The sequence below is a fragment of the Helianthus annuus genome, chromosome 3 (genome assembly GCF_002127325.2).
Source record: "Helianthus annuus cultivar XRQ/B chromosome 3, HanXRQr2.0-SUNRISE, whole genome shotgun sequence".
Classification (NCBI taxonomy): domain Eukaryota; kingdom Viridiplantae; phylum Streptophyta; class Magnoliopsida; order Asterales; family Asteraceae; genus Helianthus; species Helianthus annuus.
The window spans coordinates 76,526,546-76,541,810 of NC_035435.2; the positions used below are offsets into that span (position 1 = coordinate 76,526,546).

General features: G+C 39.0%; 1 protein-coding gene across 1 annotated transcript; it reads left to right on the forward strand.

Moving 5' to 3' along the window:
* Nucleotides 1-11,923: 11,923 nt before the first annotated feature.
* LOC110929024 (lysine-specific histone demethylase 1 homolog 1) lies at nt 11,924-14,293 on the forward strand. The gene has a single exon (XM_022172115.2). The coding sequence runs from the start codon at nt 12,068-12,070 to the stop codon at nt 14,174-14,176; it is 2,109 nt and encodes a 702-aa protein (XP_022027807.1). The 5' UTR covers nt 11,924-12,067; the 3' UTR covers nt 14,177-14,293.
* The last annotated feature ends 972 nt before the right edge of the window (nt 14,294-15,265 follow it).

The following is a 15,265-nucleotide window of genomic DNA, read 5'->3' on the forward strand; positions in this document are numbered from 1 at the left end:
TGAAACCTCCTTTTTCTTCTTTGCAAAAAGTCATTTCTAAAAGGACTTTTGGCTTAGCCAAACACAAAAACAACTTATTGGCTCTTTGATAAGTCAATAAGCCAATAAGTTGTTTTGAAAAGCTTAGCCAAACATGCCTTATTGAAGGCATAATTGAAGCTAGAAGAACTTACTTCATGGTGTTTGGGATTCTTTTTCTCTTCAAAAGGACTTCTCAGTGTATGTTTGGGATTCCTTCTCCTTCTCAAAAGGACTTTTGAGGCTAAATGGACTTTTGAAAAGGAATCCCAAACACCCACACACTTTCACACTGTCAAATCATATATTATTTTTTTTACTAGCGGTAAGACCTATTACGAGTGGATTTTAGAAAAGGGGTCTTCTATTTCCACACCCCTATAATCTTATTTTCACATCCCTATTTGTATACGGACCGTATATACGTATACGGGCCGTATAGAATGTTTATGCACAGAATTTAATGAGTGTAATATTTTTTTTTTGTTTTTATATGTATACGGGACGTATATTATATACGGGTCGTATACATACTTGCATATTGTTTCGAAGGTTGGACAAGGGTTTTTAGTTTTGAAATCTGTATAGGGGCCGTATAATGTTATATGGCCCGTATAGCCCGTATAGAAAGGTTAATTTTTTGTTGAAATCGGGAAACCGTTTAATAAGTTTTGTAAATTTTAAAATAATGTTGTATATATCGGATTATGTTACGAGTTTGTAGTTAAACGTATTTATTATGTTTAATAAGTTTCCTCTTTGTAAAACGATAAATATGTATAGAAAAGTTAATTTTTTGTTGCAATCGGGAAACCGTTTAATAAATTTTGAAAATTTTAAAATAGTGTTCTATATATCGCATTATGTTACGAGTTTGTAGTTAAACGTATTTATTATGTTTTATAGGTTTCCACTTTGTAAAACGATAAATATGTATAGAATAGTTGATTTTTTGTTGCAATCGGGAAACCGTTTAATAAGTTTTGTAAATTTTAAAATAGTATTGTATATATCGGATTATGTTACGAGTTTCTAGTTAAACGTATTTATAATGTTTAGTAAGTTTCCACTATGTAAAACGATAAATATGTGATATGATTATGATAAACTACGACAACAATTATTAAACAAACAAGTTAACATCTAAACATAAGATTAATATTTATAATGTTTTACATCTAAAACAAAAAAAAAAGATAAACTTTTACAAAGTTTCAAACGTAAAATAACAAAAAAAATAATAATAATACAATAAGCAGCTACGGCGGTGGTGGTGGTGGTGGTGCAGCGCCAGCTCGTGGAGGTAGGGGCGCGGCAGAATGCATAGCCACAATCGCCTCGACCATCCACTGTACATCCTCTCTCACTGCAGCTAAATCCCCTCTGACTGCAGCTAAATCCCCTCTGACTGCAGCTACATCCGACTCGACCTGAACGAGTCTCTCCTCCACCCCCGGTGGTGGCATCACACGCTGTCTCACGCTGCGTCGAACGTACGGGCGATCACCCCGTAACTCCTCCGCAGCTACCTGTGATCGATCGACAGTATGAGCGACCCCTTCTCCGTCGCCTCCCTCTCCCTCGCCTCCCTCTCCCTCGCCTCCCTCCTCATCACCACCCTCTCCACGGGGTCCCTCACCCACACCATAAGCCCAAACCAGCTGCCCTCCCTCGACCTCGCGAGCCAAACCCATCGATAGGGTTGTGTCCCTCCCAACCCTGTCAAGCTGGCGTGTCAGGGTCATATCACTTGCCACCTGCGGGGACAGGAGGCGAAAGAAACCCTTCGCCAGACGGGTGACGAAGGCCCCACAGCTGATGTGGGAAGAGGGTCGCTTAAAAGCGTACTCGGCGAGATATGTGGCCAACTTGTACGCGAAGTTGGCCCTCCCGCCGGTAAGTAAGTCATGCAAGAAGAATAGGTCACTTTGGGTGACCCATTCCCTGCTATCATGATGACCGGCGATCGTCACGGCGATACACCGATGTAGGTATAGGTGTAACGGGTCTTAAAGATCAGTCGCCCGTGCCTTCGGGGTTCGCTGACTCGGTTTCGCGAACTCCCCGAACCCAATAGTGCGCCAATACGGCCGCAACACGTCAGTGGACGTGCTGACTGGCGCATCAAAAAATGTGCGGGACCTTGAGTCCTCCTGTGAGTACAGACCAAAGGCAACAGCGAACTGAGGAAGTGTCATCCTCTGAGTCTTGCCGCAAATAGTAAAAGCTACGGCCTCTGTCGTCAAAAAATGCTGAAAACCCCCACCCCGGGTGTCCGTAAATGAAAAGGTAGATAAAAACTCTAAAGTAATCTCCCTGTGGGCCCGCTCTGCGACGGCATCAAATAAGCGGTCCCACGGGGAGTTAGCTGGCATGAGCTCCCGGACCCGATCAGTCGCTCCAATATCGGTCAAAAACTGAAAATCTATGGTCCGAGGCGCATCCAACACCATCTCCCGTAATTTGCCCAAAACCCTATAGGCAACCGTACCTCGGGGGATATCTCTAAGAAACTGCCCCGTCTCAGTAAAATCGGGCACAACCTCCTCCTCCTCCTGTCTACGTCCCCGTCCGCGTCCACGTCCACCGCCCCGACCCTGACCCTGACCCTGACCGTGACCTTGACCTCTATGGGCCGCACCAGCTGCTGATGACTCAGCCATATCGTCTGTAACAAATAACAATTACAACTTAGCAATCACTATACGATTATCGTTAACGTATTATACGAATACTGTTCTTGTATATGAACGTATTGTACATATCATATACGCTCGTACAATGTTTGAACATTCAACAAGTATACGACCGTATATAAATATACGATCGTATAATGTTTGAATATTCAAACGTTATACGAGCGTATATAATGTATATGATCGTAAAACCTTTGATTATTCAAGATTATACGGTCGTATAAACTGTATACGATCGTATAGTGTTTGAATATTCAAACATTATACGATCGTATACAATTTATACGACCGTATACACTTGAATAATCAGTTACAATTTTCTGTTTCAATTTTTTTTTCAAATTGAATTATACAATCGTAATCGTTACGCCTATCTACGCTTTACATAATAACCAGCATAATTAGGCTGAATTGCATCCAAACCCCAAGTATCCTGACCTGCATCAGACGCAAAAATGGGATCGAACGGAGCATTCAGATCAAACATGCCCGCTTTGTTATCTTCATTGTTATCATAACTCCCCTGATTCGCCTCGTTATCAAACACATTAAAAAAGTTACCCCAACCCGACATTATAGCGTAAATAATTTGAATACAGAGAAAAATAGAAGAAACAAATAGAAGGTGAATGAAAATGAATGAAATTAGTGTCGTTTATATAGAGAATTTTACGGAATATTACATCGTTTCAAATGATTAACACGCGAATCGAGGAATCTAACGTCGAATCAAATAACTCGCACGAATATCGAGGAATCTAACGTCTAATCACATAACTCGCACGAGAATCGAGGAATATAACATCGAATCAGAGAATCTTACGTCTACTCGCACGTGAATCGAGGAATAATACGTCGCGTTAAATAGTAATAAAACAATAAAATAAAGAAAATTCATTGTATACGAGCCGTATAGATATATACGACCCATATAAAGTAGTCGTATAATATATATACGACCACAGTATCATCTTATTCTAACATGGTTGATACGGGCCGTATAAGGCTATACGGCCCGTATAGAATAAAGTGAACCGACAAAGGTTGCTGGCACAGTGGAGACTGGGAATGGGGCAGTTTGATACTGATCAAACTCCGATTAAATCTGAAGAACGAAAAATTCCCAGATGGTCCAAGACAATGGATGGAATCAAGGAATGGCGTGAGTGGTGGATTAATGAAGGAAGACATAAGCGAAAGAAAATGTTAGAAGAACGAGCTGAATAGGGGAAGAGAAATTATTTGGAGAGAAGATGCAACAGGAAGAGCTGATCGAAGACTATACAGACGACTACAACTACATCCAAGGGGGAGTCTGTGAATGCAATATGTATGTAGCTTACGTATAGTATCGAGTCTATGTTTAATGTAATTGTATGTGTTTGAATTAACTTGTCTTGGTTTTGTATTATAATAGTGCCTTCATACGAAGGGACCTAGATAGAACAAGTTAGTTGATTTGGCTTAATACCCCTGTTCGTACAAAACCACAAGGGGCTTCGTATGAAGCCATGATGTCTATAAATAGGGGTGTTGGGTTCATTTGTGATGTAACTTTTGGTGAGACATAGCGAAGCTCTGCCAAAATTCTCTCATGTTCTGTAACTCTTCAATCATTAATGAGAAGTGATATTAACAGTATCTGTATGGTTTTTATATCGATCTCTTGCATGGATTTCGCACATTGCACGTAGATGATCGATCCGGTCGGAGTGTTTATTGAAGGCGATCATGGTCCTCACAGAGGATTTATTTGAAAGCGAAACAATCACATCTGTTTTCACAAGTTTCCTCTAAAATTAAATTTCGGATGAAATTTCCTAAATTAGCGGAGACTTTGACATTTGTGCCTTTACAACCAGTATACAATTCCGAACAATTTTGAATTAAATGAAATCTTGTGTTTCATTTCCGGAATTGTATAATTACATATGGCAATTACACATTTCAACCCTTGTACGATTTCGAACTCTCGAGATGTTTTTCTAGAAGTTATATGTAAACTATTACGCAAACGCGATTAGTTTAACGCAATGTACACTCCAGAACAATGACATAAGCTAAACATACCCTAAATACCCTTTACATAACTTAGAAATAAGTTTTAAAGGGTTCGGTATGGCAAAAACATGCTTAATTGATCATAGGGACTCTTTGCGTCAAACTGCGAAAGTCTGCCGATTCGCGTATTTCTTAATACAGAACACGTATGCACATCCAAATAATTTTTTAATCATTAAAATCTTGTATTTTAATGATAAGAATGCAAAAATATCATTCGTTGCGTAATTTCGTGTGAGTGCATATGTCTATCGCTTATGTCAATCTAGTATCGTAGCTGAAACGAATGAGACAAGACTGGTACTGAAGAGATGAAAGCATGTATTGAAGCTGAGGTAGCTTCGTACGAAGGCACCACATCTAAGGCTTCGTACGAAGCCATGTGTCTATATATAGGATAGAGGTCTTGATCATTTGTAACTTTTGGAGCAACTTTGAGGCGAAGCTCTGCTCATTTGTTTTCGCATTATTGTACTGTCAAATTAGTAATAGAAAACATATTATAATTACATCGGAGTGTCTGATCCACACATGTATTTGGATTCCGCACATTATACGTGTCCGTACGCATTCAACAGAGAAGGAATGATCACGATCCTGAATTTACAAGTGGTATCAGAATGGGTGTTTGATTGCACGGATTGAAGACACAAAGATTGTAGCTGTTTCATCATCATCAGAGCTAAAATCATCACTTTCTACACTCATCTTCTTCTACTCATCTTATTCTTATTTTCTTTGAACTTTAAACTCAGATATAAGGAGATTTCACAGTTAAAATCGGCTAGATTTTTTATATAACGTGTGAAAAACGTTTTTGAACAATCCTACAAAGTTTCAGATTGAAATTCTAACAAAATCATACTCAAATCAGTGAAAAACCATGAAAAACGTGATTGAGTTCTTCGCAGTGTAGCTTTGTATGAAGCCACACATCTGTAGCTTCGTACGAACCCACGAACCCAATTCAACAATTGTGATTTTGTAAAGTCTGACTTCATACGAACCCAGGCTTGCAGCTTCATACGAAACGCACTGTTGATATCTGAATATTTTTTTATTTGCAGCTTCGTACGAACAGAGAGTTGCATATTGTTTGTTTTTTAGATTTGATAAAGTGTTTGTTTCTTTGCAGGTTGTTCAAAGATCAGAAACATGGCTAAAGAGTTTTACAACACATTTTACAGTGTGTTCACAACTGAAGAAACTCCAATAACACCAAAGATGCTACAAATATGATTTCTGAAAGCTTGAACCATGATAAGGCGGAAATCATCAAAAGCCACCGAAACTAATGAATATCAAAGATTATCACTGGTGGAGTACAAGATTTGAAAACTGGGTGGGGCATATGCTTATGAAAGCTGGATCATGTTAACAATGGGATACGAAAAACCAAAAAATGATAAACATGAATTACTTACACTTAAACAATTTATGGCTGATGATAAAAAAGAACATTCTAGTGAACTGAGAATGATTACTTTGATTCAACAATCTGTTAGAGAGGATATTCTTTCCCTGCTTCAGCATTGTGAAACATCTAAATCAATGTGGGAAGCATTGAAAGTAAAAGCCAAAGGAGGAAAAGATATAAAGAAAAACAAAATCTCGTTGTTGAAAAAGGAATTTGATTTGTGCGGTTGCATGAAGGGCGAAACTGTTCGACAAATGATTGAAAAATTTTGTCATCTGAAGATTGAGTTAGAGAGGTTTGGAATCAACAAAGACAGAGATGAGATTGTTGATAAATTGGTTGAGGCATTACCACATATCGATGACTGGCAGAAATATGTGATAATTTTGAAAAATGATGCCAAGTTTGATGAGATGACGTTAGATAGTTTAATTGAAAAACTGGAGGGACATGATCTGATGTTACAGAAGCAAAACAAAATGTCCAGTTCGAGTTATCAGTAAAATGTTGATTTGTACTACCGGAAGAGTATGCTGCTGAATAATCAGATTCAAGCACCAAAGATTGGTACTGCTTTTAATGCTGACAACGCTGGTGATTCATCAAAGAACCAGTATCATAGTTATGATACTGGATATCATTCTGGATATCATTCATCTTTTGCATCATCCAAATCCAATCAAAATCAGGACTGGAAAGATTCTCCGCATTTGAATACTGATTTCGCTAGACAGCACATGAGTTTCTTAGCTTATATTCTGGGGTCATATGAAGGTCTAACTGCAGGAAATATCGGAAATCCAAACACAAAGGAGGATTACGATCAAGTTGATTCGGAAGAGATGGAGCTCATGGATATTCGTTGGTGCATGGCAAGCGTCATCAGGAGGGCTCAACGGTTCATGGAGATCACTGGAAAAAGTGTTTGGAAGGTCTTGACATGAAGCTGGGATTCGACAAAGCTAAAGTTACTTGTTTCAAGTGCAAGCAAAAGGGACACTTTAAGAGAGAGTGCACGAACCGTCAAGCTGATGATAGTGTAAATCCTTTTCATGATGATTATTACAAGAAAGCTATTTATCATCGCAATGACGAGCAACCGACAAGAAAGCAGATTGAGGAAGAGTCATCTAAAAAGAAGAAACAAGTTATGTTGACAATTAATGATGAATGTGGTGGACCCAGTTTGATAATTCAAGAGGGTGAAGGTTTCAATTGGAACAATTATATTAAAGATGAGAGAAAAGGAAAATGGGTTTTGGTTGCTGAAATCAAACAGAGCCAAGAGGAAAGACATGCACGCATGAGGTTGCCCGAAGTGTATGATGCTTAAGGAGTCAGAACAAGGAACATATGGAATTTGGAAGTTCCATAAGAAAAGGATTTGGATACCTAAACAAGGAAACCTACGCCACAGAATTCTAGAAGAAGCTCATAAGTCTAAATATACGATACATCCCGGAAGTGATAAGATGTATCAAGATCTAAGAAAGAATTTCTGGTGGATAGGAATAAAAAGGATATAGAAAACTACGTTGCTAAATATCTAACCTGTTCACAGGTTAAAGCTGAACATCATAAACCCTTAGGATTATTGCAACAATTAGAGATGCCAACATGGAAATGGGATTTGATAACAATGGACTTTGTTACCAAATTACCCAAGACAAGAAAAGGAAATGATACAATATGGGTGATTGTTGATAGATTGACTAAATCTGCTCATTTCTTACCAATGAAGGAAACTTTCAGTATGGAATAGTTAGCCAAGATATATATGTAAATGAAATAGTTTCTTTACATGGAATTCCTTTATCTATTGTATGTGATAGAGATAACCGTTTTACTTCTCATTTTTGGACAAGTTTCCAAAAAGCAATGGGAACCAGGTTAAATCTAAGCACAACTTATCATCCACAAATGGACGGACAAAGCGAAAGGACAATACAAACCATGGAACATATGCTTAGAGCCTGTGTAATTGATTTCGGAGGAAATTGGGATGATCATTTACCATTAATAGAATTTTCCTACAATAATAACTATCATACTAGCATTAATATTGCACCATTTGAAGCACTTTATGGACAAAAGTGCAAAACTCCGGTCTGTTGGGCAGAAATTGGAGATAAACAATTATCTGGAACAGAGATAGTGCAAGAAACGATAGATAAAATAATTCAAGTCAAGGAAAGACTAAAAGCAGCACGAGATCGTCAGAAGAGTTATGCAGATAACAGACGAAAACCTTTAGAATTTCAAGTAGGAGATAAGGTACTATTAAAAGTTTCTCCATGGAAAGGATAGTCAGATTCGTTAAAAGAGGAAAGCTAAGCCCTAGGTATGTTGGACCTTTTGAGATTATTAGAAGAATAGGACCTGTAGCCTATCAGCTACAACTGCCAGAGGAAATGGTAGTAATACATGATTTGTTTCATGTATGTAACCTCCAAAAGTGCTTAGAAGACGGATCATTAGTGATACCTCCTACAGACATAAAGTTAAATGAGAAACTTAAGTTTATCGAGAAACCCATTCAGATTGAAGATAGAAAGATCAAGAATCTCAAACACAAGAGACTAGTTCTGGTCAAAGTAAAATGGGATTCCAAGAGAGGACCAGAGTACACTTGGGAGCTCGAATCAGAGATGCAAAGAAAATACTCACACCTATTCCAGTAGACCTCGAGGACGAGATCTAAAACAAGGTGGGGAGGATATAACAACCCTACTAGAACCCATAAACATGGCCCTAAACGTTCCTAATATACTCCGTATGTGAGAAACGAGCCCGAAATACCCTAATATTTATAAAAACCAAGAAAAACAAAATATGGGAGCCGCTCGCGGGGCGCGACTCCCACCTTATGAGTCACGGGCCGCGACTAGCTTTGCTTGCTCGACATTGCATTGTGCCACGTATCCAGTGACTCGACGACTCTACCCCTTGACTCGACCAAGCTATATTCGACACGTGTGCGAGCGTGCCGCAGGAGAGTTAGAGATGGGCTTCGCGGGCCGCGAGCCGCCTTCGAATTAGCCTATAAATAGGGGCGATCGACTTCATTTGCAAACCGTTCAAAATTCGAATTCTCTCTCAAACTTTCTGTTAGCAATTATAATACTCGGGTATTATACCCCTATAAAGCGAAGCTCTACCTCGTTGTAAGTATTATAACCCTGCTTATTACCCTACACGATCGATCTAGGGCTCCGTAATGCATGTGAAGGCTCTGCCTGACTCAGTCGTTGGAGTTCTGTCTCGTGTTACACCCGATTGATTTAGGACTTCGTAATGCATGTCAAGGCTCTGCCTTACTCAGTCATTGGAGTTCTGTCTCGAGTTGTACGGTTAATGTGATTTGGGTTATTTTACTAACACGTGTGCATTGTTTAATTTTAATAGATAATAACCAGGAGATACACCAGGAAGCTTTAGTTTTACCTAAGTAAACAATGTGAGTACATTCTCTTTTTGCCACCTTTTTGTAAATCTTTTTGTGAGTCAAAATGTTTTACTAAAACCTCAAATGTTTTAAATTACACTTAACAACAATTGAGTATTTGTGATTCTACAATTACTGCCGGTATGTTGGGGTTTTGCATACAAAATGTGAAAGACGTTACCATTGGACAAAGATTAGCCAATGAGTAATATGACCCACAAGTCAGGTGTTGATAGTACTGAATGAGTAGTTGAGTAGATATAAGCAAATGTAATTGCGGATGCCCTCAATACTGTAAAGTGATAAAACTGTTTTGATTAAACTGTGATGCACTCGCCAGTATTTCTTGCTGATAAAATCTTTTTAAAACGCGTTTCAGGTAACAAAATGTGAAAGCCAATAGAAGCCGGCTGGAGAGCACTAAAGGCTTGGAAAAGTGGCTATAAAAGTTACCTAAATAAAAAAGGAGTTTTTGTTTTCAATAGTTAGGGTTTATCCCTACAAATGTATTTTCATATGAACTTGGGTTTTATCTCAATGATTTATTATTTCAAAAGTTTGGTGTTTAACTCTAATAAAAATATTTCCTAACTACGGTCCTGATGTATTCCGCTGCCAAATTAATAAACATTGATACCATCGATCTGATCTCGCGGCACCCGCTCCCGGGCAGGGGTCGAGGGTTGCGACAAATACGATACTTAACGATATAAAAATAATAAAGATGTGATACGATACGACACGACACGATACGCTATAATACGATATTGAGTTAAAAATATGATATGATACGCTATAATACGATACTTAACGATATAAAAATATTAAAGATGTGATACGATACGACACGATACGCTATAATACGATATTAAGTTAAAAATGTGATACGATATGACACGATACACTATAATACGATACTTAATGTTAGTGCAGTAATGTCTATCGCATCCGTCAATCCAGTTCGTAGCAGATTCAGAAGTAAACTAGAGCTTATATTGTAATATTTAGGAAAAAGGGCAAGGTGACATTCTTGTAAATAAGGGGAACTCCCTTATAACCTTGTGCCTATAAATGGGAGCTTTAGTTGTATCATTTAAGACTTTTGCCATTTGCCACATTTTGAGATTTGGAGAACTTTGGAGTTAGAGAGAGAAACTAGAGAGAGAAAGTGGCAAGGTGATTCACGGTTCTTTGTACGTTTCAGATCTATCAATAGAATCACGTTAAATTGTACGTTCGTGTGTTCGGTCACGCACGTTCACGGATTCCGCACGTCGAACGTGTCGTTACGCAATCGTTCGGAGTTGAAAACCAGGACCTACACTTAACGATATACAAATATTAAAGATGTGATACGATACGACACGATACGCTATAATATGATATTAAGTTAAAAATGTGACACGATACGACACGATACGCTATAATACGATATTAAGCTAAAAATGTGATACGATACAACACGATACGCCAAGACAATGCATTATATTGATTAATTTGTAATTTTGAAGAATAATGACTTATTTGTAAAAATACGTAAAAATATGCTAAAATACGCTAAAAACTCTAAAATACGCTAAAATATGTCAAAATACGCTAAAATACGAGGGGCCTATTGTCGGATCTGTGACTCCATAGGACTCGCTTGAACCGTCTCGAATATAATAACAATACGGTTAGTGGATGTAAATTGCTGGGGTGTAACAGTACGATTTCAACAACTCTTTTCCACAATCAGTAAGCAAATACACAACGGTTCTCCAATTCCAGATCAGTAATGTAAGGAGAAGCGTTGAGATAACGGACATCCATCAAGCTCAAAAAAAAAAAACTTGTGTTTCCCATAGCCACCATTCCCATAGAAACTAAATGAATTATGCAACATTTCCGTTTCTCGGGCTCGCATTCAAAGATCCTTGCATTGGGCACAACACACAAAAAAATAAACTTCAAAATTTTAAAAAATAATACGATACGCTATAATATGATACTTAACGATAAAAAAATAATAAATATTTTAAAACTCACTAAAACAAAAATAACCAATAATAAACACCAATAACAAACCCAAAACACCCAAAACCAAACACAACACACAAAAAATAAACTTCAAAACTTCAATGTCTTAATACGCATCGTATAAGCGTATACGATGCGTATTATGCCAGCCGCCAGACAACACCGCGCCTGTCAGTCTGCAATGTCTTTTACTTTTTCAATACGTATCGTATAGGCCTATTAAATGCGTATTGAAAAAGTAAAGTGTGCGGATAAATAATCAGGTGTGTGCCAATAGAATTTCCCCTTCTTTGTTTACGAACTGGTGATAGTAGAGGGACTAAATTTGTAGTTTTATCATGTTTCTCTAAGTATCTAAAACCATTCGACAACCGGAGATACATCCACCGCCATCTGCACTTTGCGTCAGTCATGGAACCGATGGAATCTCTAGCCGGTGCTGACGCCTCCGACACCCCAAACACCACCTCCGATAACCCTAACAACACCTCCGGCGACGACAACACTTCTCTCGAAACCACCAATCCCTTACCTCCAACCGCCACTCCGCCGCTCATACAACCGGAATCAGCACTTCAAACAACCGGAGAATCAGTTGAACTTCCGGTACCGGCTCCTATCCACACCGATTCTGGTATACCCGCGCCTCGAAAACGACGTCGTAGAAAGAAGCAGTTTCCCGAGATGATATCGTCAGCAGACGCCGTTAACGGCCTCCGCATCGTCCGTCACAAATCCGGCGAAGATGTAAACGGTTACGAAGATGAAATCGAAAACCTGACGGTCCGCCGTCGCCGTAGAGTTTCTTCAGATCTGGATGTCGAGACGCTAATCGCGATTTCCGTTGGATTTCCGATCGATTCGTTGACGGAAGAAGAGATTGAAGCGAACGTCGTGAAAACGATTGGCGGATCTGAACAGTCGAACTACATCGTTGTACGGAATCACATTCTGGCGTTGTGGAGATCAAACGTCGACGTTTGGTTGACCAGAGAGCATGCACTGGAATCGATCCGAGCCGAGCACACTCACCTGGTTGACTCAGCGTACTCGTTTCTGTTACAACACGGTTACATCAACTTTGGACTCTCCGCCGCCGTGAAGGCGGCGAAATTGAGGCCGCCGGAAGGTGACGTAAGAGGTGACGTCATTGTTATCGGTGCTGGATTGTCTGGGTTGGTTGCTGCTAGACAGTTGATATTTCTAGGGTTTAAGGTTGTGGTTTTAGAAGGTAGGGCACGTCCAGGTGGACGTGTACGGACGAAGAAGATGTCTGGTGGCGATTGCGTGGCGGCCGCGGACCTCGGCGGTAGCGTGCTCACCGGGATTAATGGTAATCCGCTTGGAGTGCTTGCGCGGCAGCTAGGGTTTCCGCTTCACAAAGTGAGAGATATTTGCCCTCTTTATTTACCTAATGGTAATACTGTTAATCCTGAAATTGACTCAAAAGTTGAAGTGTTGTTTAATAAGTTGTTAGATAGGGTTTGTAAGCTTAGACAGTCTATGATGGAGGAAGCTAAATCTATAGATGTTCCATTAGGTACAGCTTTAGAGGCTTTTAGACATGTTTATAAAGTAGCAGAAGATCCACAAGAGAAAATGTTGTTAGATTGGCACTTAGCGAATTTAGAATATGCGAATGCGACGTTAATGTCGAATCTGTCGATGGTGTTTTGGGATCAAGATGATCCGTTTGAGATGGGTGGTGATCATTGTTTTATCCCGGGAGGGAATGATAGGTTTATTCAAGCTTTAGCTGAAGATCTACCGATTTTTTATAATCAGACGGTGGAAACTGTGAAATATGGATCGGATGGGGCATTGGTCCGTGCGAATGGCAAAGACTACCGTGCTGATATGGTTCTTTGCACTGTCCCGTTAGGCGTTCTGAAAAAATGTTCAATTGAATTCATACCGGATCTTCCGCAAAGGAAGAAAGATGCGATAGAAAGATTAGGGTTTGGGTTGTTAAACAAAGTTGCAATCTTGTTTCCTTATGATTTCTGGGGAGGTGAAATCGACACATTTGGGCATTTATCAGATAAAACGAGTATGCGAGGCGAATTCTTTTTGTTCTATAGCTATTCTTCTGTATCGGGTGGGCCACTTCTTGTAGCTTTGGTGGCAGGAGAAGCTGCAATTGAGTTTGAACAAATGCCACCTGTGGAATCTGTGAACAAAGTGATGGAGATTTTGAAGGGGATCTTTAACCCAAAAGGGATTGCTGTGCCTGAGCCAATTCAGGCGATATGCACACGGTGGGGCCAGGATAAGTTTAGTTACGGGTCGTATTCGTATGTTGGAATTGGGGCATCCGGCATTGATTATGACATACTTGCTGAAAGTATTGGAAATGGCAGGGTTTTCTTTGCAGGAGAAGCTACAAACAAACTGTATCCTGCAACAATGCATGGAGCTTTCCTCAGTGGGCTGAGAGAGGCTGCAAATATGTTGAGAATGGACAACAGGAGGAAGTCAAAGTCAAACAAGCCAGTATCCGTCCAAGAAAGCTTAACCTAGTTAAGGGTTGTTAGGGTTGGTCAATCTTTAATTTATTGTCTTGTTATGGGCTTAGGTGATGGGTGTTTATGAATATAGATTGATTCAGGCAATTAGGTTTTGTTTTTTTTTGTTTTTTTTTTTTTTTATAAAGGTAAACTTCATTAAAAAAACGACCAAACCTCAAATCGAGAGGCCCGAAACAACAAACGACATTACATAATTACAAATTTACACCAATCATGACAAGAGATATCTTTAAACTTCGACCTACTTTTGAACCATAAAAAACCGGTCGCCTTAATATCGCTCATAATGTCGCAGATCTTAACATCTTTGTTGTCAAATCTGGCTTTGTTCTTAGCCTTCCAAATACACCAACACCCAATCCTAATGATCCCTTTGAGCGCCTCCTTCTTTGCATCTTTTAGCCCCATATGATTATGAACCTCGGAAATATCTTTGAAATTAAAAAAGAACAAATTCTGGATATTGCACCACTTACTGATATGAAACCAAATCGCCGAAGCCACGTAACAGGATGAGAACTCGACCAATTCTTCTCCATCTCTACACAAAATGCAACTAGAATCTGAAATATCGATGTTTCTTTTCCTCAACTCATCCACTGTAGCGATTTTTTTCATGGCTGTCCTCCAAAAGAAAATATTACATTTTGCAGGCAACCATTTACAAGTCTCCGGAACGTAGTGGTTAATTTGGGCACTATCTTTATTTAGCAAACGTTTAACTCCTCCAACATTGAACTCTTTGTCGCTGGCACCAATCCATTCCCAAACATCACAACTATTGTTTAAATTGACGTTGTACAGCATACAGCATAACTCCAATAGCTTTGGGTTTAACCACAGTAACTAATCTATGGTTATAATTACCTATATTTATATAGATAACGGGGCTGCTAAACGTAACTACTTCCTTTTTACTAAACGTACCCCTCCTTTAAGTTTTAAATTAATACAATTTAAACCGTTTTGTTTTCTTCTTTTGTTTTTTTTTGTTTTTTTTGCCTTTTTTTAATCTTTTATTATTAGATTTTTTTATTTTTTTTCTAAAATGTTTCATCTTCAATTTACTATAAAATGTTTT

Coding starts and splice junctions, on each gene's coding strand:
- LOC110929024 (XM_022172115.2), top strand. CDS start 12,068: ATGGAACCGATGGAATCTCTAGCCGGTGCTGACGCCTCCGACACCCCA.